The sequence below is a fragment of the Nansenia antarctica genome (genome assembly GCF_963989245.1).
Source record: "Nansenia antarctica genome assembly, chromosome: 9".
NCBI classification, from domain to species: domain Eukaryota; kingdom Metazoa; phylum Chordata; class Actinopteri; order Argentiniformes; family Microstomatidae; genus Nansenia; species Nansenia antarctica.
This window is the reverse complement of record NC_137679.1, coordinates 3,124,748-3,152,303: the sequence shown is the minus strand read 5'-3', so window position 1 is coordinate 3,152,303 and position 27,556 is coordinate 3,124,748. Positions and strand designations below refer to the sequence as shown.

Genomic DNA, 27,556 nt, shown 5'->3' with positions numbered 1-27,556 from the left:
CACTTCATTATTTTTTTCCTTAGTATTATAGTATGATATAGTAAAGTATGATATATTATTATCATACTAAGGGAAAAAAGAATAAAGTGAAAAAAAAACTAAAGAGAAACCTACGATATAAAGAGAAACCTAGGATATAAAGGGAAACCTAGGATATAAAAGGAAACCTAGGATATAAACTATAGGTATATGATTATATGAAGTGATCACAGGTATATATTTTTCTTAATCTCAACTCAAACACTCAATATAATCATTGTATCAATTAAAGCAAACATATTTATTAGACAGACGCTACCTTTACAATAAACATTGAAATACAAAAGGCAATATAGTCTCTCCCAATATTATGCAGGTCCAATGGTCATACTCATAGATATGACTTAAGTCAAACATAATCTGACAATGAGTACATATGATTAAACAATTCAAATACAAAACTACTAGTAGCTTGACCATTACATTCTTCATGATTGTATCCTTGTTTGTTTCTGTTTATCCTAGATCATTCTTTTATTTAAACCAGTACTTATAACTCATAACCCAGTGAAGGAAATGCATCAAACTGACAATTTCCTTTTATTTAAACCATTTTAAATTGAACACAACAAAATGTGGGAAACTGAATAGTTTCTGAACGCGCTGTATATAACTCCTTTGATATAATTTAGGTGCTTCTAAGAAGCTTAGGGAAGAACCATTTGAGCTACATAACATTACATCAAACTACTTACATCTGAAATTAATGAAAAATGTATACAACTTTATCCAACTAGTTTTTGATAAGCAGTACTTCCCTAACCTAAGGTGAGAAATAAGTCATTTTGGCCTGGTCACAGATCTATTCAGTTAGTGGCAAATCCATAAATACATACTATCTCATCAGCAAAATGATTCACCCTTAAAGCAGAAGCAATTAATAGTTATCATAGGTATATATTTTTTTTTAAGTAATTCAATTATTTCTGTTTAACCTAAGTTACATTTCTTCTACTTTTAAGGGTTGGTTACCGTAGGAACCAATGGTGACAGTAGCAAACTTGAGAGACACAGGAAGTCACTGGTCAAACTGGAGAGACACAGGAAGTCACTGGTCAAACTGGAGAGACACAGGTCAAACTGGAGAGACACAGGAAGTCACTGGTCAAAGTTTTGGTTAAAGCTCTTTCATCATCAACTTAAGTTTCACTGCAGTTAAAAGGTATACTTTCATCCCAAAGCCAACGTCTTCCAGACGTTATCGTGCCTCATGTGAGGTGAATCATCCCTTTAAGTTCTCTGGGACAAGCCTATACTGACAAATGGATCTGCAGTCAAATATTCAACCCATTCTTACACAACACGAGTCTCTCATTGCCAAAGCCATTTCATCCATTACTTAGACAAAACATTGTTAAAAAAACTTTTTACAACATGAAAACAAAGTACCACAAAATGATTTTTTTTTACGAGAACTATAATACTATTGAACATGTGTGAATCCGAAAGGCATTTGTAAATATAATTGAAAATCTGTGTGTCCTAAAAAAATTACAGTAATACTAGAAACCTAATGACTAATTGATTTTCAAAGTATTTTTTAAAGATCGGGTAGATGCTAAACTTCATTCGTGATACTTTCCGTTCAGGTATTGCCTTCCTGAAAGCAACAGTTATTCTCTTCATTGGCACATTGAAATTATGGGATGCCAAAAACCCTGCATTGAATCCCAACCTGTGGTTACAAGAGCTCGACATGCACAATATAAAAGATTGAAATGTCAACAAACAAAACCACTTCCTCTTTATATTACATGATCAGGGCCTATCCGCTATCAGCAAAGAAAACACAAACACGCACTCAACACACATGCTGGGGAGCATAGTAAAAAGTGCATATCCACTCTTACTGGCGAGCATAGCAAACAAAAGTGCACATACACACCAGGGGAGGCTGGTGGAGGTAGAAACCGGAGAATAGTGCCATTCCTAATCTCATTTACAATGAGCCCATCTTCCGATGTCTACCTCCGCCAGCCTCCATTGATACACGCTGAAGAGCATTGCACTAAGTGCGTACAAAGTACACACAGAGACGAAGCAGCGCACATACACACATACTGAAGAGCATCGCACAGAGTGCAGACAAAGACACATACGGATGAAGCGTCGCAACCATTCTACTTCATACTTCTCCTTTTCAAAAGCACAGATGGGACCGTATCCCCCTTGAGTGCCCCCTTTTTGCTGTCAGAACTAATCTAAAAAAATAAATAAAAAAGATCTTCGCTCCCAGTAAACCGTTGAATAAAGCTTTCCTCGACGACTGGAGCTCTATGGAAACTGTTCTGAATGCGAATAGCAGAGGTGACGGTGGGCATCCCATAGCGGTGGTGTGGTTGTGGTGCGGTGGGTTTGGCTGTAGGATGGAGGGGTGGTGGTGGTGTGGGGGGTGGGGTGTGGGGTGTCAGGAAGGTAGCATGGCATGGCATAACCCTGCCTGGCCCTAGTTGTTCCTGTTCTGGAAGGCTCCCTGGGCGGCGGAGGAGGCTGCGGTGGAGGCGGCCGTCTGGAAGGTCCGGTTGGTGAGCACGCCCTGGGAGAACTCCTGCTGGGCCTTGGTGAAGCTCGCGCCCGTGCGTCGGTACGAGCTGTGCGTCTAGGAGGGGGGGGGGAGACCACAGCATCAGCTCGTATCGTGATTTGCATTCAACACATTCCAGTACTGTGCCTATACTACTACTACTACTACTACTACTGCCACTACTACTGCCACTACTGCTACTACTACTGCTACTGCTACTACTATTACCACTACCGCCACCGCCACCACCACCACTACCACCACTACCACCACTACCACCACTACCACCACTACCACCACTACTACTACTACTACTACTACTACTACTACTACTACTACTACTACTACTAGCTTGAGGGGGTCTAGAATGGCTTTGTAATAATGTCTGGTAAGACTGACAACCACAGTGCTCAGTTTTGACTTTCAACAGCGGGAAAAAAAACAGTGATCGTCACCACACTGTCTGTAAACAGCCTAGTCTTAGCTTTTCTATTTGTAGCATCGAGCGCACACAGGAAACAACACTGTGGGACACCACTCACCATCTTCAGCAGGATGACTGACAGCACGGCACAGACAGTGAAGAAAGAGGCCACCACCATCATGATGGCTCCCACCGCATGGTTAGAGCCAATCACAGAGAGGGAGGAGATCCAACCACTAGAGCCAAACAAAGGGTTAACTTTAATACAGAATAACGGCTCTGTTAATGTCAATGTTCTCCTTTGAAATCATACTTTTCAAATAATAATAATAATAATACATTAGACTTATATAGCGCTTTTCTAGACACTCAAAGACGCTTTACAAACTGAAAAGATCAAGTAGTAATAATAAAAAGAAACAAACAAAAAAATAAAAGAAAGTATACGGGCCTAATTCATTTTTAGATTACTAATCTAAGTCGATAGATAGACCTCTGCCAGAGCCGGCCATCCAGCCAGCTTGCAGTCATGTAAGGTAATAATAATAATAATAATGATAATAATAATAATAATAATAATAATACATTAGACTTATATAGCGATTTTCTAGACACTCAAAGACGCTTTACAAACTGAAAAGATTGAGTAGTAATAATAAAAAGAAACAAAAAATAACTAAAATAAATTATAGGGGCCTAATTAAGGTAGTTCTGGGGGGACACAAATGTATTTCTTTTTTGAGATCTGCATCATTTTTGTATTGTTTATGAATTTCACTTCTGAAAACGATTAGAAACAAGTTTACTTCTATCGTGGTAAAGTCATGGTCGGTGACTTGTTTAGGCTACGGGCCAGGATGAACGTGAGACGTTTAATAATAATAATAATAATAATAATAATAATAATACATTAGACTTATATAGCGCTTTTCTAGACATTCAAAGACGCTTTACAAACTGAAAAGATCGAGTTGTAAAGTAAAAATAAAATAAAAAATAAAATAAAAAGTATAGGGGCCTAATTAATGTTCTGATTACTAAATCTAAATCTAAGTGTCTTTGTAGGACAATCTACTCTGTATACTGCAAGTATATCTAGATTTCGCCAGCGTCCTCTCTCGACTGGCATTTTTTGAAAAGTCAGTAAAGTCATGGCCGGTCGGCGACTTGTTTTGGCTACGGGCCAGGAGGAACATGAGACGTTTAATAAGCTACAGGAAAGCAAAAATAGACAGATAGAGGTGGAAGTAGCAGACTGTGTGAGGCGCTGTGTGAATGCTAAGCACTGCTTCCTCCCAGAGTGATCCCTCAGATCGTATTAGTGGAAGTAGAAGAGTGGACACTTTTCCAATCACATACATATCAGTGATTAACCTCGAGGTAGGGGAGGCAAGGAGGGATGCCAGAGTCTATATTGGAACGGGGCCAGAGAGAGAGAGAGAGGAGTTCGAAGGAGCCAGAGCCTCTCACTTACAGAAGAGTCACCAGGAACACAGCCAGGCTAGGCTAGCCTGAAGGAAGAAGGCATCTGTCAAAGGGATGACAAGAGAAAGGAGATGGAAAGGAAAGCAAGGAAGAGAGAGAGAGTGCTCATACTGGTGCAAACAGGCACTGTCATAGGCAAGGCAAGGCAAGGCAGGTTTATTTGTATAGCACATTTCATACAACAGGGGCAATTCAAAGTGCTTTACATATAGTGTTAAAAAAATACAGAGACACTCAGACAGTTCGTATCCATGCAAAAGCACACACACACTCACACACAAGAACAAGCACACATACACTGTTACGTCCGTAGTGTAGTTCTGTGTGTTCCGTTTGTTTCTTGTGTTCTCTCCCAGGTGATTGTCCTTCCTCCTGCCTATCGCCATGGTGATGGCCTGGTTGAGCACAGGTGTGCTCAAACCTCAATCAAGGGTGGAGGTGGAGGAGAAAAGCCTGGGAGAGACACAGTGACGGTGCCAGTGGGCCGGACCACAACTTGATAGTTGTTTTGAGTTGGTTTTGTTATCATGCAGCTGTAGTTTTGTATTGTGTGGGTTGTGTTTGTTAATCTTATGTTGGTTGCAATTTAGTCTTATTTGTATTCGTTAGTTGTTTACCACTTGGTCAGTTAATTATTTTAGCTTACTATCCCTCATTTATACATTATTCAGTCGCTCTTCTTTTTACAGTAGAGTAGATTTTAGTTCAAGAGTTTCACGGAAACCTGTTTTTGTTGGTTCTACAATAAATCTTGTTTATTTTACATTGCCCTTCTCCTCTGATTCTTGTCTCCCCGGTTTTATTTAATTGTTACCCCCCCCTATTCCCTAGACCAGGGGTCTTCAACCTTTTTCAACCCAAGGACCCCTTGGACGAGAGACAAACAGAACAGGGACCCCCACATGTAATATATTTTAAATGTCTCACATTTTAAAGCCTATAATAACTTTTATATTTACTTCATTCACCTTTTCTTTCACCGTATTAACCTATTTATATACTGGGTTATTAGCCTATGTGTTTATGATTGATAAAACGTTCATGCATAATTATGATTGGTTATTATTATTATTGTTGTTGTTGTTGTTGTTGATGAGGCTTATATTTTCTATTATTATAATTTTTCAACAATGAAACTTTTAGCTTCAGGAAGCCAGGTAGGCCTATGCCTACCTCAGTGAGATGACTGGCCCTGGTTGGTGGTACACAGCTTGTCTATTCTGGGGGAGATGGAGGTGGTCAGGCAGAGCATCATGTCATCCTCAGACTGCTGTCTGGAACGGTATTTGCTCTTCAGGTAGGTGAGGGAGGAGAATCCACTTTCACAAAGATAAGTTGTTGCAAAAGGCAAGAGGCTCATCGAGAACTGGGTGACTGTGGTTAGGTCGATCAGCTGATCTTCCTCAGCGGCTGTCAGGTTTAGGCGTCGGATGCATTGTCTTTGCATGGAAACCGTATCCATGTCTTGTGCTTTCTCCAAGACTCAGTCTCAGAAAAGTACTTCTCAAATTGACTTTCGAGTGCCTCCAAGTGATCAACAATTGCGCATTTCACGTCAGGCGAGGGCACCGCGGAATCCGCGGAAATGCATTGAAATGCGCAGCCAGCTCCGCGCGGTAGCAGAATCTCGTGGATAGCTGTGCGTAATTCAAAGACGCGCGCCAATACTGATCCACGGGAAAGCCATCTGACCTCGGCATGGTAAAGGAGCGCGTTATAGCGGCGCATAGAGAAGCAAAGAGGCGGGTTTGTTATTATCAAACTAACTAAATTAGTAACGTTATGCTAGTTATTAATTAACTGTGGTGATTCACATTAAGTTAATAGGAGAGACATTCACCAAGAAGTGTTTGTACCTTTAAGAGTGGGGGTTAAAGGGGCAAGGGTTTCCGGTTCCGGGTAATGTTATTGATTGATTGAAAAAAAAAACTTTATTGTCCCCAATGGGGAAATTTTGTTGTCAAACAGCTCAGTTAGGGCAGAAAACATTCAATACAGAAAACAGAAAACATTCAATAAAATACATAAAGCAGTGCAGGCTCAATAAGTAAAAAGTTCCAAAAGTTCCAGCTCCAGGTCTCCCCCACCCTGCAGGGCCTGGTTGTAGAGTCGGAGTGCAGCTGGAACAAAGGACTGACCAAATATTTTTGTACTTTGACGGGGGAGAACAAATCTGTGGCTGAACTTGCTCCTCATCCCCGCCAGCTCGCAGTACATCGGGTGGGAGGGGTTGGCCAGCAATATTGTTGTTGTCACTGAGTGTATGTTAGCATGTAGCAGAAAGTGAGAGAAGTAAACAACCTCGACTCCAACCTACGTCTGTCATCTCCTTGTTGCAACTCCCACATAACGTTAATTTCGCAATGAAGACCGAACTGCAGCGTTTTAGCCAACACCTAGCTTGCTAGACAGGTGTTTTTTTTTCTTTCCCAGCTGACGTTATGTGAGACTCTAGAATCATGGGCATCATTTATTTTGTCAATAGTTTTTGTCAAAAGTAGCTTATTATTGCCTATTAATGCTTGTACTTTACTCAATATCATTTTTGTTATATTTTTTCATTCTCACTGATTATTTTGGTGAAAAATGTCAATTATTATGACAAAAATTGGCGGACCCCCTGCAGTACCTCTGCGGACCCCCTAGGGGTCGCGGACCCCCGGTTGAAGACCACTGCCCTAGACCATCTAGGGCAGCGGTTCCCAACCTTTTAGGACTCACGGCCCACTTCACAGATCTCTTAAGTATTCGCGGCCCACTCAGCAGCGCGCAATGCGCGCGCGGTTCTTTTTCGCGTGCACGCGCATGAAACGCGCACGAGCGCTCAAAACAACGACGTAATTTGACCAAAAACTAGAGGGAGCGTGGCAAAAAAATAAATAAATAGCGGTTAAACCATTAAAGCCGAGCGGCGATGTTTTATATAGCAGGTGATCAAATACCAAGATCGTAAATGTGTTCAATATTTACGACCAAACATCCTTATGTGTGTGGGCAACTCCCGACTCCCGACTAGGGTTGCCAGATGGGCTCAGGTTTTTTTGGTGGAATTAGCGGTTTTAGACTGTGGTTAGGGTGGAAAATGTCGATCCCATCTGGCAACCCTGTTCGCGAGTCCGGGATGGAATGTAGCCAATCAAGAAGCGAGCTGACTTCTTCTTTTCGGATGGAAATATCGGCGCACACCACACACAATACGATCAAGGCTGTTCAATCCAAGATTTTTTTTCTTTTTAAAATTAAAACGTTTTTGTAACAAAAAAACGTCAATAAAACCATTTTTTTGCCCATGATTTGGCGGCCCACTTGCAGTACTCTCGCGGACCACCAGTGGGCCGCGGCCCATAGGTTGGGAACCGCTGATCTAGGGGGTCGTAACATACACACACACTCAAGCACAAATACACATACATACATACACACACACACACACACACACACACTCAAGCACAAATACACATATATACATATATACACACACACACACACTCACACTCACTCAAGCACAAATACACATGCACACCCACGCACATTCAAACACACACACACACACACACACACACACACACACACACCCACCTGTTTCCCCAGCCGGGGATGCCCACGGCCTGGATGATGAACACCACCACCTGGCAGAAGAACACGAAGAAGAAGAAGAAGAAGCTGAAGGAGCTGTCCGACCTGCGGACACGAGAGAGCGAAGAGCAGAGGGGTTAGAGGACATCCTATCCCATCAGCCACTCCACAGACAAGCTGTTTGACCTCAACAAAACAACAAATCAACCAGGAAATCTTTTATCGCATGAAAACAATCCTCTGTGGAAAGTCGTTTGACAATAATAATAGCATTTTCGGTATCGCTACTCGGCAACAAACAAGTTATATTTAGAGCCTCGCTGTCGGAGGAAACAGATACTGAGGAGGACGATGAACAGCCGTGCCGTTTTTACCTCCTATAAGAGCCACCTCTGGGGTCAAATGACCATAGTCTTTACAATGGGAAGCTGCGACTTACACACAACGACCACTACTACAAAAACTGCAAAATAGCTTTATACTAGCTTATCCTGATGTGATTTTAGAAAATGTAAGGATACTGGGTGGTAGAACGCACATATCTAGGAAAAGTCATGAAAGGAGGGTCCTGAAATTTGATCGAGTGCAAAGATATAACATATTTTGTTACTCCATGGCTGTTCTATATTTTCAAAATCAGATCAGGATAAGCTAGTATAAAGCTATTTTGCCATTTTTCTGTGTAGGAGGCAGGCTAATTTACAAGCGGCCAACTAGTGGTCGTTGTGTGTAAATAGCAGGTTAGCATTTTAAAGAGGCGGCTCTTTTAGGAGGTAAAAAGGCTCGGGAGGAAGCTACTCACTTCAGGGCCTTGTAGACGGGTCTGTACCAGCACAGGAAGGAGCAGGGGGCGAAGAGGATGAGCCAGAGGATGGACAGGCCGAAGTCCACGCCCTTGTTAGCGTCCGTGGTGAAGTAGGCCAGGCAGGCCAGCAGGTTCAGGAACAGAGTCACACAGTGGACTGTCGGGAGGGGAGGGGGGGAGGGGGAGGGGAGGGGGGGAGAGGAGGGGAGGGGGAGGGGGGGGAGGGGAGGGAGGGAGGGGAGCGGGGGGGGCATCAGATGACAATCAATTATTTATATAAAAACTTTTCTTGCACAGTCTTATTTTGGTTGTGGAAGCTTTAAAAAGATGGTTTGGACGATATCAGATTTGCTGGGTTAGTTGAAAGAAAGTGAGTAAGATGGACAGATGGATCGTCAAATAGATGCATATACTGTAGTCTAGTGTACAGGCAGATAAATGAGAGGTTAGCTTAGCGTACACATCCACAGGTAGTACAGCATCTTTGCGACCCTCTGGTACTCCACGGGGATCTCCTCTGAGAAGTCCTGGTAGAAGCAGGGCTTGATGGGGAAGCTCTTGGGAAGCGGTGGCCAGTTGTTCTCTCGGCCTATCGACATACAGACTCATTAGTTCACTGACCTCTTCACACAGAGGGTAGCTAGGGTCAGTGGGGGTCATGGCAGAGATACAGTAGTAGTGTACACGTCAATAGAAGCCTTTTGAGGAGACCCAAATAGAAATCTAGAGGAGGCTAGGTTATGTCGTGTATCAAAGCCGCCATGAAAGGAAATCAAAAACATTTTAAAGACATGAAAAGGCATATTAATAAAGGAAAAAATAAAACATGTGTATACAGTGGGGGAAATAAGTATTGGACACATCCAGATGTTGTCTAGTAAATGTATTTCCAATGAGCCTATTCAAGTGAAATGTGCACCAGACTTTCAGTTTCAATTTCAGTTAGTGTGTTCAATACTTTTTTCCCTGTTTCATTCCACTTTATTACACATAACTTTATTTATATATGGACTTAAATGTTTAGATTAAAGTATTGACTTTAATAACTGAAATTGAAACTGAAGTCTGGTGCAAATTTCACTTGAATAGGCTCATCGGAAATACATTTACTATTTACTGTAATATTACAAAGTGTGGTAACAGTATCAGGTCAGAAGAATGAAAGGTATGTGCAGGGAGGCAGTGTAGTGTAGAGGTGCAGGGAGGCAGTGTAGTGTAGAGGTGTAGGGAGGTACAGGGAGGCAGTGTAGTGTAGAGGTGTAGGGAGGCAGGAAGTACGTCACCTGAGGGGCCCCGGCTCTGCAGGTCCTGCTCCCGGCGGTCCAGCTCGGCAGCCTTCCTCTCCAGCTCCTCCTGCTGCCTCAGGAGGTTGGCCTGGGCTGCAGCCGCCGTGGCCTGGGGGAGGGAGGGAGGGGGAGAGGGGAGGGAAGGAGAGAGAAAGAGAGGGGGAGAAGGGTCGTCAGCACAGGACAGTACAGCACCTTTTTTTGCACAAGTATGTTGTTTACATTAGGAATGTTGATATGCTGACTCGCATTCTGCTGCTATATCACCTATCAGGGGAATGCGAGTCAGCATATCAACAGTCTTAATGTAAACAACATACTTGTGGAAAAAAAGCTGTTATTGACGCTCTGACGCTATTGTATACAGGCCTGCAGCCATTGTTGATTGTTGTTTATATCCTGCTTATTCTATTATTGATTTTGTATTTCTACTGTCTAATGTCTGATTGAACCTGAACACAAGAATTGTACTCCTTGTATCCGTACATTGATGACGTAATAAAAGCAGTTCTGATTCTGATACAGTACAGTACTAGTACTACTACTACAAGGTCACGATCACAAAGACAATATGCAGTACCAGTCATTCAATTGAATGGGAAAGTGTGTCCAATCTTTTGACTGGTACTGTATTCTGGGGGAACAATACTTATTTTTTTTTACATGTTTGGCATTTAGCAGACGCCTTGATTCACAGGGACTTACAACAAATACATTTGTCTCAGTAAGTGAATCATCTGTCCATCAGTCATCCCAAGAACAAGTGATCTATGCTCGGGCCAGGGGCCACTGGCAGTCACATGCTAGAAGGATTTGTATTTTTTTATATACAGTAGAGAAACTGAAGAGGGGGATGGAGAGGTTTCAGGAGGCAGGGTCCCCACACCTTCTGAAACATCACATTCAAGCACCTTTCAAGGACTTTCAAGACTCAATTCCCTCAAATTCAAGGACCCAACACGGCATAGTGTGAGACAGATCTAGATGAGAATGTATATAATAGGAACTATCTGCTCACAGACAACAATTAAAAAGAGAGGCTTGAATGTGTGAATGGCTTGAATGTGAACACTAGATGGTCTCTTGCCTTCTCTACCACAGCACAGCAAAACAATATATTGTGAAATATGTGTAAAGTTAAGCAATACTTTTTTTTTTAGAGAGAGAGAGAGAGAGAGAGAGAGAGGAATTCAAGCACTTTCAATGACCCATGTCTATTTTCAAAAACTTTTAAGACCTTGATTTTCTTTTCCCAAATTCACACAACTTTCAAGGATTTCAAGGACCCGTGGGAGCCCTGAGGAGGGACAGTTAAGGTGGTGCCGCTCCATATCCAATGCGTCAGACATTTCACAGTGACGTATGGACAGTTTTCAGCGCCCTACCTTAAATCTCCCGTCTCCTGTCTCCAATTGTCCACTAATGACTGAACAAATAAGTGCCTGTCACCAAGCAAACAAGCACCTGACTTACACACACGTGTATATTTATACACACACACACCACACACACACACACACACACGTCATGATGTGATGAAGGCTTATTGCGCCGGCCTGCTCACTGGGAGCAATTTGGGGTTCAGTGTCTTGCCCAAGGACACTTCGACATGTGGCCAGCCGGGGCTCGAACCGCCGATCTGCCAACCTTGCGAGCATTAGACAGCCGGTCTCTACCTCCTACGCCACAGCCGCCCCAATAGTCTGGTAGTGTACCTAACCAGGTGTAACAGGTAGTGTACCTTGGCCTAAACGTCAGGCCAGCAGGGTTTCAGGGCCCAGACTCTCCAGAACCTTCTACTACACTGACTGCGTACATGTTGTTGTACAGACGGTCCCAACGGGACTCAACCCACAACCCTCAACGTTGCTAACGCCATGCTAGTGCTATGTTAGCGCCAAGCTAACGTCACGTTCTACCAATTGGGCCGCACGGGAACTGTTGTTATTGACGGTGATTATAGTGTTGATGTTGTTGATGTTGTTGAAGACTGATGGATAGATGGTTCACTTACTTAGACAAATGTATTTGTCAGTAAGTCGCTTTGGACAAAGGCGTCTGTCTAAATGCCAAAACATTTAAATCAGTTACTCCATCCAGTGTTTCCACTACCAATCAAAACCAGGCAAAGCAGGCCGCACAGAAAATCTAAAAATTGCATATTAATTCTCCGTTAAATTCAGCTTAAGGACGTCGAGCACACTCAGATGCACACTGTGTATCCTGAGTAGCGTCTTCAAATCATTTTAACTTCATAACAGCAGTCAGAAGATAGATAGAATACCTCGAACACCTGGCACGAATGAGACTCTCACTCTCAGCTATATTTGGTCAAATCTAATCCAAAACTGATTATCCAGTCTGTTTTTTTTTAAATCCGTGTGCATGCGTCATGAATGCGTTCCCATTCAGCTCACGTTACATTGAACCTATTGCAGCAGGCGATTGAAATTCAAACTTTAATGAATGATAAAAAAAAGAAAAGCTATAATCTAGCTAAATGCCAAGTGCAACAATGTAATGCATACGAATGAGTCGGAGAAGAGAGGGATAATGAGAGAGGGTAGAGGGCTACAGTGAGAGACAGCTACATTCATTATAGCAGACCAGCTCATGAAGAACAGGAAGATGAAGAGAGAACAATTTAAATATCACAGTGTTTTAAATGGGGACAAACTTTTGTGTTGTAGTGATCGTGCATTTTCTCTCTACCGCTTCAATTAGGCTCTCGTTTGGCCAGCAATACACGCAACAGAGCTGAGAAGCGGGTGAAATATTATGTTATATTTTGGTATTTTGAAATAGATAAGGGCAAGAGGGGCTTTGATAATGAAACCTATAGATTGAAATGAATTGAATTGAATTGAATATAACTTTATTGTCCACCAAGGTAGAAAATTGTCTTCGGCTCACCAAACAGAAAAATCCACACAAGTGTGTTCATCCGCTGAACAGTTGTTTATCGGTTGCTAAGCAACGGTAAGAAGAGTAATATGAAAAGATGTGTCAACATTCCATTTAGCCGTGCGTATGTCATGGGTATCGACACGGCTGGAACGCAAACTGACCAATAGAGGCAATGGACCAAACTGACCAATAGAGACAATGGACCAAACTGACCAATAGAGGCAATGGACCAAACTGACCAATAGAGGCAACGGACCGGATCTATCTGTTGATATGATAGCAGTTGGGTGACGGCACTAACCTGTGGGCTGGGCTCCGAGGAGGGCTGCAGCACGGCAGGCTGGGAGGGGGTGGTGGTGGCGGGGATGGTGGTGCCCGACAGGTTGTCCTACAAGGCCAGAGATGGAAGAATGAAAACAAGACACACACCAACATCCAGCCAACAGACAGAGTAGTCTTTGGTCAAAGGAAGATTACACTAAATGTATTTCCATACTTTTGACACGGCAAGTCGTGACGTTAGAATTATAAGGTTCTATCTCCATTTTTGTCAAAATTTAGTTTTTTTTACATAATCTGATCCATTGGGTGTTTATTAATGCCTGTGTGGTGTTATTTTTAAAAATGTTGACATGTTTGAGTTAGTAATTCATAAAATACAAAGGTTCCATCTCACAAAACATAATGGAATGTAAAAACTTTGACGCTCAATATCTCTGAACTGCCCTAAACGGAGATAGAACCTTATCATTCTAAACGGAGATAGAACCTTATCATTCTAAGTAGTGTTGTTCCGATACCGATACTAGTATCGGCATGGCCACCGATACGCACAAAAATGCTGGTATCGGTATCGGCGAGTACTAACAAAAAAAAAATCCGTTTTTTTTTTTTTTTTTTTTTAAAGTACTAAAGTTATTTTGTTTGTAAATGTTCACTTGCTGTTGCACTACTACTACGACTGTTTTATATCTTAAATGGATATTGCACTGATTGGCATCTGTGAGAGCCACATTTCAGGTTTTATAAGGGGTTGATTTTCTTGTCACCATACCAGGTAGACAATAAAAAAAAGTTCTATAGTATTCACTCTCTGTTGGTATTTTTTCCTGTTTTACAAAGGTTTTGAGCAGTGCCAGACTAAGTGTTAGCAATAATTTTACATCGAGGTGAGTATGCGGCTCAAAAAACATGTTTTTTTGTTTTGTTTTTTCAAACGCCGTGGTATCGGATCGGTACTCGGTATCGGCAAGTACTGCACGGTCAGGTATCGGTATCGGTATCGGGATCAAAAAATGGTATCGGAACAACACTAATTCTAAGCTCACGAAGTGTCAGACAATGAATTGTGTTCATAGGTGAAAGAAAGCGGCTGATCTTACTGTGGAGTGCTCTGGGAAAGGGTTAAACTGCTCGATGTGGTCCACGCCAGGGTTGGTGACTTGCGTAATCGAGGAATCCTGAAATAGAGAGAAGCACAATGCTCTAAATGTAATAACTCATCAGATCATAACAGAGCATAACATCAACCTAACAATTATCTTATGCAAAATGACAAAGAACATCTGTCTGTCTGCCTATTTATAGGCCTACTGCTCCACTGGGAATCCACTGTGTGCACCAACAACGACTTGACACGTGAGGTGCAGTAGGCTACATCAGAACTCTAGACGGAAAACTTAAAAATGTTTCATTTCCTGAGGTGAAAATATGGTATCAAAAGTCAGGAGCAGCTCCAGACTACAAAGGGCCACAGAGAAGTCGCACTACTTTATTACTAAGTAACTACACGAGAATGAGCAGTTCTGAAAGTCTACGATGAATCATTTAGGGCACGTAATCACTTATTAACAGTTTGTATGACGAAAGTCGTGGTAAACATTAGGCTAATTGACTCCGAGTCTAGGGAGGAAATGGAATCCTTTACCGACATTTCTAAGGAACTAAGGGTTGCCTGAGCTTGAATTGTTTGGAGTCAAGTAGGCTAGAGGCTAAACCAAGAGGCACCCCGCCTCTGGAACTCTCTCCCTCAGCCACTCAGAGACTCACCCTCACTCTCCACTTTTAAATCCCACCTCAGAACCTACCTGTTCTCCCACGCATACAACCTTCCCTACCCCTAACCATCTCCCTTAACCCTGCCACCCCCCTCCTCCCCCCCCAGGACATTGCTGTGTTAACTGTTCCCTGTGCCTGTTCGTTAACTCTGTGTAACTCTATGTGCTCATGTTATCTGTTGCTTGTTGTTTCTGTGTTTTCTGTTTTTCCCATATTGTCAGCGTCTTTGAATCCCGGAAAAGCGTTAGGCTATATAAATACAATGAATTATTATTATTATTATTATTATTATTATTAATAAACCTAGAGGCTAAACCTAGAGGCTAACCTTAGAGGCTAGAGGCCAACCCTAGAGGCTAACCCTAGAGGCTAACCCTAGAGGCTAAACCTAGAGGCTAAACCTAGAGGCTAAACCTAGAGGCTAAACCTAGAGGCTAACCCTAGAGGCTAACCCTAGAGGCTAGAGGCTAACCCTAGAGGCTAACCCTAGAGGCTAACCCTAGAGGCTAACCCTAGAGGCTAAACCTAGAGGCTAAACCTAGAGGCTAAACCTAGAGGCTAAACCTAGAGGCTAAACCTAGAGGCTAACCCTAGAGGCTAACCTTAGAGGCTAGAGGCTAACCCTAGAGGCTAACCCTAGAGGCTAACCCTAGAGGCTAACCCTAGAGGCTAACCCTAGAGGCTAACCCTAGAGGCTAACCTTAGAGGCTAGAGGCCAACCCTAGAGGCTAACCCTAGAGGCTAACCCTAGAGGCTAACCCTAGAGTAAAGGCCCACTGCATCCAGGCCTGGTCTGACACCATGGAACAGACAACAGACTCCTCTGGACTGTTTAACTCCCTGCACATGATCATGTGTCCCTCACAAGGGCATGTGACACACAGGGCTACTCACACTTCTGAGCTATCTGGTTCTCTGTTGACACACCTGTAGGTATTCCCATCAGGAATGAGGAGGAGACATACATACATACATATACAGTATGTATTACAGTACAGTAAGTAAGTCATGGGACAGTGAAGAAAGTGCTTATTCTTTTGGCTCTACTGATTTGAAATCAAACAGTTACCATGAGGTTAAAGTAGATAGTCAGCTTTCATCTAAGGGTATTTTTTTCACCATTCAGAAATTATACAAATGTTTTATACATAGTCCCCCTATTTTAGGGCACGGAAAGTAATGGGACATATTGATATAACGTCCAAACTAAGCACTGAAGTTGTGTATAATGGCCTCTGACCCGTTGACCCCACCAGACGCTGGGTGTCTTCTCCGGTAATGGACCTATGGCTAAGCCACGGCCCCTTTGAAAACTCGGACAAACAAACAAACAACGCTTCACTGACAGTGACTGACTGACCGACCGTGACTGAATAACATTCAATGACTTACAATGGCAGGAGTTGGCAAATTTCTGATTTACAAGTAAGTAATAGACATGTTTTTTTAAAGATGACAAGAATATTTCGTCTAGAAGCTTTTCACCATCAGATTATTAGCGAGTTGTTTGTCCGAGTTTTCTGCCTGTAGTGACTTTTGCTGTGATATGATTGGACAATTTCTACTTTGGGGCGTGGCTTAGCGATAGGTCTATTGACTTGACAGACCTGTGTCTTTGGTAAGTCACGAGTGTTCCATCCAACTGTATCCTTTGTATAACAGAGCTGTCAATGTCTAGTATTGATATTGATTCTAGGCTTTGCATTTGCCTTTGGAGTCTGTCTGACTGCTATTGGTGTCTGTCAACATGAGGACCAAACAGATGTTAATGTTTTCAGTCAAGAAAGCCATTCATTTAGGATATTACCAATCAGAAACACCACCAGATTTCCCAAAATCTACAGTTTGGAACATCATTAAAAAACAAATAAAAACACTGGTGAGCTCAGCGATCGCTGGTAGGCCAAGGAAGACTTCTACAGTAGATAACCAGAGACTACTCACCATAATGAAGAAAACCCCCCAAAACAACGGTCTCACAGACCAGGAACACTCTCCAGGAGGTAGAAACGAGTGTGTCAGAGACGACCGTCTGCAGAATGTGTCAACATTCTAGACTAGAGTCTTCACTACAAGATGGAAACTACTAGTTATCCCCAAAAAGGATAAGGTCAAGTTGCAGTAAGCTAAAAAGGTACCTCAAAAGACCGCAGAGGTTTGGGAAAGGGTCAGATAAGATGTAGCCGGCTTACATTATCACGTACGAGAGTGATTGTAAGAGGACATTTCCAGAGAAAATGGGGACAGAGCCTTCAGCGTGGCTCCACCTACCCTCTGGAACTCTCTTCCCATAGTGATTCGCAACACCCCCAGCCACCCTAGACTTCAAATCAGTCCTCAAAACCTGTTCACCAAGGCCTTTGGCGCCTAGTCACTGTTTCTGTTTTGTTTTGTTTGTTTTCTGCTTTTGTCTGTCTTGACCATTTCCTTTAGAATTGTAAAGCGTCCTTGGGTTTTATGAAAGGCACTATAGAAATCCAAGTTATTATTATTATTATTATTATTATTAAAAAAGAATCTGCTGAAGATTTACAGCCATAGCCCTCATCTGTGAAACATGGTGGAGGGGGTGCTATGGTTTGGCCATGTATAGGCTAGCTGCCACTAGAACTGACTAACTTGCCTTAAAACCTCATAGGAGCCAACGGACCCCCATCGGCATCCGAAGTGATATAAAGAGTTTACCTCGATCAATTCTCTTCATCGATATCACATTTTTTTCACAACTTTGCATGCTATAAGATGCCACCATTTTTTTCCCGAGACGGTAAACACGGCCTAAGTCACATCCAGTTTTCTCCAACTGGAGAATGTGTCATGTCCGGTTTCAACGCCGAATTTCCATATCCATACCATTGGTCGGCCAACCCAAAAAAAAGAAAAAAAGAAAGAAATCTGATACATGAGAAAGGTCAAAGGTCAAAGATGGTGCCAAAATATCTCCAAATGGCCTAAACATATTAGGTGTCCGCCTAAACATACCTGTACTAAAACAGGTACAAAGTTGCATTTGCTCACATTACTAGCATCGACTTTGGCACAAGTACTAATAAGACCCTGGAGTACTGATTCCTAGATGATTTTGGCTTCGTTATCAGGTTTCCAAGGTGATATTCACTGTAAAAGCTGTTGTTTTTTTAGGCGGAGACTGAATTTGAGATGTTTTATAATGTTCTAGCTCTATTTGCTCTGACACAGTAACATAGATGTTGATTCTGACACTTCTACAGCCACCCCACAGGTGTTAGCTTTCATTTGATAACAATATCATTATGAAGGCCCTTGTGATTGTGGAGATATTCTATATTCACTGTGGGCATGTCATTTCGAGCAGAAAACCAGAAAAATTAGGTGGATAAGAAGAGGTTAATTGATGATGTAACTGCTGACAGCAGCAGCAGAATGTATTCTTAAGCGTATAGAAACATCTTGTCTGCTCGAGTACAAGCTAATGCCTGGAATGGTGCTTCATCAAACAATAAGACAATGACCCCAAACATACTACTGCCATAGCAACTAGAGAGTTTTTCAGGACCAAAACAGTCACAACTCACAACTGAAGATGGCGGCAGTACAGGCCTGGCAGAGCATCACCATGGTTACAGTACAGGAGGCCTGGCAGGGCATCACCATGGTTACAGTACAGGCCTGGCAGAGCATCACCATGGTTACAGTACAGGCCTGGCAGAGCATCCCCATGGTTACAGTACAGGCCTGGCAGAGCATCACCAGAGAAGATACCCAGTGTCTGGTGGGGTCATTGGGTCACAGACTTCAGGCAGTGATTACATGCAAAAGATTGTTGACCAAATACTAAACATGAGTGCTTTATTTGAACGATGATTCATGATTTTTTTTAAATATCATACTTTTGGAGCCCTGAAACAGGCTAAGTATGTTTAAAAAATGTACTGAACTTTTTCTAAACACTGAACCCAATCTGAGAGAAACTGAGAAGATTCTCTACTGTGACTGATTGATTGAAAACCTTTATTGTCCCCAATGGGGAAATTTTGTTGTCAAACAGCTCAGTTAGGGCAGACAGAAAACATTCAATAAAATACATAAAACAGTGCAGGCTCAATAAGTAAAAACCTCATAGTAGCCTAGTTGTTTGTTTGATTTCAAATCCAAACTGTTGGCGTATAGAGATAAAACAAGACCAAATGCTTCCTCTTTCCAATATTTATGGAGGGCACTATGCGGATGCATGCGTGCGTGTGCATGTTGATAAGATGGTTTGGGAACAACGATGATGACACAAACATGGGTTAGGCATCTGTAAAATATGACAGAGATCACATGGAAACAACCACTGTATTCTCATAGCACATACCCAGAGGCACTGTACCTGTGTTTGTGTACTGTACCTGTGTTTGTGTAGAGTACCTGTGTTTGTATACGGTCCCTGTGTTTGTGGACGTACTAACTCATAACAATGGAGACTATTACAAACAAAGGGATCAAACGTTACATTGTACAGACAGGATGCTCTCTCAGCAACGTGTCATGATCTTAAATTGCAGTCTATTGTTGATTTTGTTTGTTAGTTGTTTTCTTGGTCTTGTAGTGGCAGCAGGCGGTGAAGCAGAGGGGAAGCACCTTATGAGTGTGCGAAAAATGTCTTTGCACAAGCGTGCAAACAATATCTGTCCAAGGTCCTGACCAGGGAAAATGCCTGAGAGAATTTCCCTGTAAATCGCGTCCACACATCAGCAGGTAAATTCCATGGAATATACTGGGAAGGCTCGTATGTGTGAAAGGGGTCTAAAGTAACCAGTGCGCTCCCAACTACGGCTACTACAAGTTTCAACAAGTAAAATGTAAGACCTTTTTAGACCTCTTAGAATATAATTTTAGACCTATTCGCGACACCATATGATTTTTGTCATCCTGCCGTAGCTTCGTTCTCCAATCATTTCTCCTGGGGGGCAGCGAATTGGCATTTTTTTGGTTCCAGCTTGATTCACTTCCACGTAAATAGATGTGGTCTGACTGATTTCCTTGCAGGACAAGCTAATCTCATTTTTTGACCTAGCACCTAATTATTTTAGACCTAATAACTTAAACTTAAGACCTTTTTAGGCCTTATAGATCGAATTGCTGGATTTTAGCCTTTAAGGCTTTTTAAGACCAGCGCAGGAACCCTGTGGAAAGGTAACATTACCTATGTCCCATGAGGGGCTCCGCACAAATGTTCAGCCCAAAAGTCCATCTCTCACTATTGTATGACAAAATGCATGGGCTGTTTTTACTTGTGCGATTTCTCCTAGCTTAGGTGGGGCGGAAAAAAGCCTTAGGCCTATGCCTCAGGCCAAAGCCTTTTCAATGCAGGGAAAACCCTGTTGTGGAATGGATTTAGCACTGACACTCGCTTATAGCCTATTCCTCTCCACACAAGAAGTTACCTCACTGGACGTTCTTGAATCCAATTGGAAAAACAGGGCTTTCCAGTCGCGTATAGAGAGAGAGAGAGCCTAATCATTTGCTAATGCCTCACAGATTAGAATGACGTGGCATCAGACATTCTATAACCAACCTGTGTGGTAAGTAACCAAGAGGCCTAATTGAATACAGGTACTGCAGGTGTGGCCATTTCACAACCCGGCTGGGTTAGTCTTTCCACTGGCAGGACAGACCCTGTGTGTGTTAATCAGGGCTCGACAGTGCGACTGTTTTGGTCGCATTTGCGAGTGAATATATTTCTGTGCGACTTGGAAATACATTCAATCGCACCAGTGCGACTAACTGCTGAACTACTGTCATGCGCAGTCAAACCTATGTGTATAAGCGATGAGGGAATGAAAACAGTGAACAGAAACGCGTGTCGCAGAAATGCTTCACGCGAGTCCTATATGCTTAAAATGCGCATAATGGGTATATGGGATACAGCTCTCATAGTTCGTAGCGCTGTGTTTTGTTAGCCGCTAGCTGCTAGCAGCGGTTGCTTCCGGTTTCATTACAAAGAGGTTAACCCTATATGTGCCTGATGTCTAACATTCAAATGACTCTAACTTCATCTTTTTTCGGATTTCAATGTATGACACATCATTTGAAAGTTTATGATCCGTAGTTCCAATCCACAACACGTCACATTTGAAAGTGTTTCTGTAATTTTTTTACATTTGAAAGTGTTTTGTTTATATATATTTATATTATACAATTTACCAGTCATATTCTGGAATGTGTCTAAATGTTAAAGTTCCATAAGTATAAGCAAAATAAAGTAACAGTTTGTAAATAAATAGTAGCATTTGAAACAAACAAAAAAAACGAACCGTGAACCGTGACCCAAAAACCGAGGTTCATACCGAACCGTGGGCCAACTGAAATTAAGATTCTTACTTCCCCTTTACATTGTGTGAGTCTCCATTTTTATTACGGCCAAGAGCCGGTTATGATCATTTTGATATGTTATGATTATGATAATTTGTTGTCGTTGTTGACGAAAATTGCGCAATTTTCATTGTGCTACTGAAATTCTTGGTGTGCTACTAAATTTTTCAACATGGTAGCACAGTGCTACCTGGGGAAAAGGTAAGCGTCAAGCCCTGTTAATCATAATTGAGTAACAACAAAGGGACTGGCAGGATATAGGCTACTGGTGGCAGCTGTTAACTGAAGGCTATTTATTCAGGCACATACCCACACCCTACCTGCAAATACAGCTTGCAGTTAGGCCTATGTGATGTCAGCACCATTGTGTAGATTGTCAGAACCATTGTGTAGACAGCCTAGTAGAAGTGTAGTAAGATTGACTGCTTTATAGTAGTTAACATATAATATATGTCATATGTATATGAAATAAAGGTAGGTTATGTCATAAATTGCTGTCTGTTATCTTTATCAGTATAAGTCACTTTAAACTTTTAAATTGAGGGTCATTCCATGTCAAATTCCATGTTCTGAAATTATTTCATGCATATTTTTTTTTTGTAGAAATATAGTTTAATAACTGAGATATAACACAATTGACCGTTTGGCCATTTCTATTTCGTGGGAATCATATAATATTCAATAGAATTCAAACTCTAGATCTGATTTGGACCAAATCAAATCAAATCAAGTTTTATTTGTACAGCGCATTTCTCACAAAATGTCATCCAGTGCGCTTCGCATGATGACAGAACACGCAAGCAGTCCTGCCTGATAATAATTAAGACATGAGGAAGTCAAAACAATGGTCAAAAGTCACTGATTAAGCCTCCCAATCCCTGCTTTAGAAGATATGGGCCAGTATGGAATATCAGTTCTCTGTGTCTCTCTGAGTAATATGAAGCTGTGTCTTGGGGTTTTGTTTATTCAAACTATGCAACTACGGTATGTATTCTGGTTCATCAGGTAATCTGGAGGGTGCCCTGCCCAGGGGTATTAGTCATTGACGTTGTGTCGTGAGTTTAGAATGATAAGGTTCTATCTCCGTTTAGGGCAGTTCAGAGATATTGAGCGTCAACGTTTGTACATTCCATTATGTTCTGTGAGATGGAACCTTTGTATTTTATGAAGTACTAACTCAAAAATGTCAACATTTTAAAAATAACACCACACAGGCATTAATAAACACCTAATGGATCAGATTATGTAAAAAACTACATTTCGACAAAAATGGAGATAGAACCTTATAGCCTAATTCTAACATCACGGTGTGTCTAGATTGCACTGTCCCTGCCATTAGGTGACAATAGTGCAAACAAAATGAATTGTTCTCAATTCAACCTTCAAATGATAATGATTTTACATGTAGAGTGAGGAGTTAAGGGGATACGCAAACCATGAATCCTAACCCTAACCCAATCTCAACCAAACCCTTAACCCTAACCGTAACCGTAAGCAATTCGGAAATGTAATTTGGTTGCAGGCCTAGAAAATCTACTCTCTCCATTAGAAGAAATCATTGGCCACCCAATGAGACAACAAATCTCATGCTGTCTCATACTGGCCACTAGCCACCCCACCGGGTCACACACCTTCTGTCATTGGATATCATAAACAACTAGGGTTGGGTACCGTTTGGGTTTTATCCGGTACCGGTACCTAACCGATACTTTAAAAACGGTACCGGTACCAAAACGGTACTTAATTCGGTACTTTTGATTTTTTTAAATGATATAATAATATATAATATATAATAATAATAACACGGTCGACAACATTAAACAGCTTTTCACTTTTTTATTGCTGAGGCACAATATATATTAGTTAAATATACACTCAAATTAAAATAAATGAAAATAAAACTCCTGAGCCTTGGGGACTCCATTAAGCTGGGGGTGCCTATCGTTGGTACTGATGTCGAATACGAGTACACACTTGTTCGGCAGCCCCTCAAGGACATCAGAATATTCTTAGAAAAGGGATCTAGTGAAGAGGCCTGCATAGCCCCCAGAACCAAGAAGACCAAGAGGAAATATAACTCTGATAAACTGGAGCCCTCCACCTCGTCAAAATCCAAACTCTGTTGCCGCTCAGCTACTACTACTCCCCTCCCCCTCTCTGGTCCATGATATGACATGACGATTCATTTCAGACACAGTAGTAGGATAAGGACAGTACCCGAATATCAGGAGATCCCCGATCATGTTGTCCACCTCGCAGAGACGGAGCCACACATCCGCACAACGTCATCAACAGACGCGTCGAATCCTGGAGTGCACTGTCCAATCAAAGGCTTGCGTTCGTAAACTCGCTCTGAGAGCGTCGCAGCGCACACTGGGCCCGACGTCATAAGGGGAGCAAGTCATTTGATTGGACAGAAGGCATTCCACAAGTGGTGATCAGAATTCCAGAACGAGTTTACGGAACGCACCCATAAATCGAGCGTCGCGACGCCAACCCGCTAGCGGAAGTTGCTATTAGCAACCTTCTCGTTATCCTTCCGTACTCGCTGCTTTCACTGAGTGGAAATTTAACAGGCGATGTGAAGTCACGATGTAGAAAAATAGAGAAAGAGATAGAAAAGTACCGAAATGAGGTACCGAAATCTCCTTTGCGATTCGGTACGGGTACATACCGAATGTAAAGTAACCGGTACCTACCGGTACCGACTTTCGGTACCCAACCCTACAAACAAACTTCTGTCATTGGACATGACATCATAAACAACCTTCTGTCATTGGATATGACATCATAAACAACCTTCTGTCATTGGATATGACATCATAAACAACCACCTGTCATTGGACATGACATCATAAACAACCTTCTGTCATTGGACATGACATCATAAACAACCTTCTGTGATTGGACATGACATCATAAACAACCTTCTGTCATTGGACATGACATCATAAACAACCTTCTGTCATTGGACATCATAATAAACAACCAATGAGCAGTCCTCAATGTCTGTTGTTGATCTGACATGGAATGACCCTTCACTGAAAACAAAAGTACGTTTGACGCTCTACTTTTTAAAAAAGAATATTATTCTATAAAATATCCTAAACCGTCAACGAGAACACCATCAAATCCTGATGGGTTAACAACTTTGAAATGTTGATTATAAGGCTAGCATACTGTTCTCTCTCTATGTACTGAGAAGGCCTACAATCTGAACATAAGTAGGCGGTTGTGATAAAATTGACTAGGCCTATTGTGTTTCTGAACAGAAAAAACAACATTGTAACATTGTACAGTCCATGTGCCAGATGCCACCAAGACAGAGTGAGGATAGTGAACAAGTGAGTTTCTGGGGGGAGGGAAACGAGCCTAAGCGTGACAGACATTTCGTGAGCTTAGAATGATAAGGTTCTATCTCCGTTTAGAATGATACGGTTCTATCTCCGTTTAGGGTAGTTCAGAGATATTGAGCGTCAAGGTTTTTACATTCCATTATGTTTTGTGAGATGGAACCTTTGTCATTTAATGAATTACTAACTAAAACATTTCAACATTTTAAAAATAACACCACACAGGCATTAATAAACACCTAATGGATCAGATTATGTAAAAAACTAAATTTTGACAAAAATGGAGATAGAACCTTATAATTCTAACGTCACGATTTGTCAACCATCTTCCATAATAAGAACAGGGATAAGCCAAGGCTTTGACTTCTGGTCGAATGGAAAAGCGTCTATGAAAAACACCAACACCAAACCCCAATAATGTATATAGACCCTGGTAAACTAATATCAACACTTTGACTTTGATTTGAGGAAATGGTTTGGCTTCTGTAAGTCTAGGCATGGTTGCCCAGTCTCAGGTCATTCGGTTATCAAAAACCCACATAGGTGGAAGATATTTAGAAATGTCCCTGCCTCGTGAGGAGCATGATAATGAAAGTAAACAAAAGTAGGAAGTATAGGTAGACCTACCAAATACTTGTAGTGTTTTAACTGATATTAATACATGAACTAATTCATTCTGGTCATTCTGTTTTACAGCAAAGAATGAACAAATCAAATCAGTAACGGAAATACTGAAATTAAAATAGGCAGATATAACATTTTAACAGTGTTTTGTGGGTCTGAATCGGCACAGTTCTTAAAGTAAATGTTTTTGTTGTTGTTGTTGTTGTTGTTGTTGTTGTTTAATTTCAGTTAGAATTGTTAGAAGTAGTCATTGTGCATAGATCAGGGATGCAAACTGGTGATGGCCCAAAAAGGTGACACACTTTATTTTTTTTGCCTGACAACAAAGAACATTTATGAAAATTGTTGACCTATTTTGAGGTAAAAACGGCTAAAAGGTGACAAGTTTGCACCCCTGATAGATGTATTGTATGGGTTTTTGTATGACACACGTTTGAAAGTGAGAAATCTAGTCCCAGCATCGTTCTGTTAGCGTAGAACTGCCGCTGTGCCTTGATTTAAGTTACACAACCCTCTTGTTATTCTCAGAACTGAGGAAGAGAGAGACAAAAGAAGGGCCTGGCTATGATTACACATGCTACTTGTCTTCATTCATTGTTTTTGTAACTCATTCTGTTCTAGTTCTTCTGTCACTTCCTCCATGGCCACACGAGTGAGGCTACCTCAAGTCAAGGGGTTCAGAGACCAATACAATGACATCTCTGGATGCTTACAAGTTCCACATCACCTTAGATATAGAAGGCATGGTTAGTGTATGTGTATCCCTGTTAGCCCAAGACAATGAGACGTCTCAAGTCTCACACAGCCACACTGGAAGTCACTGACTTCCTCCTCATAAAAGACAATCTCACTGATTGACAGATCTCAGTGATTGACAGATCTCAGTGATTGACAGATCTCAGTGATTCACAGATCTCAGTGATTGACAGATCTCAGTGATTTCCCCTAAAGTCAAAGCCAGCCTTCATTGTGAAAAGTGGATAGAAAGTTCCGAAAAGTCACAAGTGTGAGAATACATTTTTACATTAACTTATGGAAGGAAGTGCGTATGATATCATGTAACACCTTTTCCAGAATCATTCACTGAGAAACTGCTGTATTTGGTTGATTTGCGGTTACATTTGGCAACTTCCTGCATTAATGAGAGAGATGGATAAAAACCCCGCCCTCAATCTGCTGACGGCGCTAATAATGATTGGCTGAAGAGCTTGTCAATCATGCCACGTCGCCCGAGTAACGTCCAATCAAGTGAAAGCCTATCATCTTTGGCCACGCCCAGGGATCCGCCCAACAGGTTTCTAACGGTGCTAATAATGATTGGCTGAAGAGCTGTCAATCATGCCAGTGAAAGCCTATCATCTTTGGCCAAACCCAGGGATCCGCCCAACAGGTTTCCTGGCATGTTAAGGTTTATACATGATCGGTAAGTTTGTGTAGAACAAAAAGTGCGAAAAGCTGTCAAAGGAAAGGGTCTTACCTGGAAGGGGTTGACATTTGACGGATCTGCGAATGGGTTGTTATCAAATCCCGACATGTTTATCGCGTTGTATTATAACTTCACAAAGTATCAACAATTGCAGAACGTCCTGTCGCCCGATAACCCCTCTGCTACACTCGCACTGGTTACTTCCTCAAATGGAGCGCAGTGCGCAGGCGCACATGCCGTGACGAGATTTACGGCTACGTCATCTGGAACTGGACAGTCAAGTAAAGCGCGCCGCCTGCAGGTCTAAAAGTTTTTTTTATTTATTTTTTTATCGTTTTATTGTTTGTATTATTTTATTGTTTATTATTTTATTAGGGTTTATTCTTTCTTACACTCCAATTGTATTTTTTGCATCCGTACCAAGCAATATAACCATGAACACGTTACAATTTGTCGTATTGTTTTAAAAGATGGTCTTTAGGCAGGTAGGCCTATAATGTGAAATACATAAACATCCTAATAGATCCCAATAGAAAATCCCAATAGAAACTAAAACATTGCATTCTTTTTTTTAAACAATCGCACACAAGGTAATGTTGCCATTGGACCAGCGGCGTCTAGCCCTAGATGCGAGCCTGTTACGTCATGACGTAAGCGCTGCTGTGACAGCAGACGTACAGCCATGGAGGAAGTGCGAGGTGAGATCTACTTTT

General features: G+C 41.8%; 1 protein-coding gene across 1 annotated transcript; it reads right to left on the bottom strand.

The window, feature by feature from the left end:
- Positions 1-330: 330 nt before the first annotated feature.
- Positions 331-27,022, bottom strand: scamp2 (secretory carrier membrane protein 2). The gene is made up of 9 exons (XM_080538749.1): positions 26,895-27,022; positions 14,429-14,506; positions 13,348-13,434; positions 10,137-10,248; positions 9,314-9,442; positions 8,851-9,010; positions 8,052-8,153; positions 3,106-3,223; positions 331-2,638 (listed from the first exon to the last, which is right to left on the bottom strand). Exons 1-9 carry the CDS (start codon positions 26,949-26,951, stop codon positions 2,486-2,488), a joined length of 996 nt encoding a protein of 331 aa, XP_080394875.1. The 5' UTR covers positions 26,952-27,022; the 3' UTR covers positions 331-2,485.
- Between the last annotated feature and the right edge of the window lie 534 nt (positions 27,023-27,556).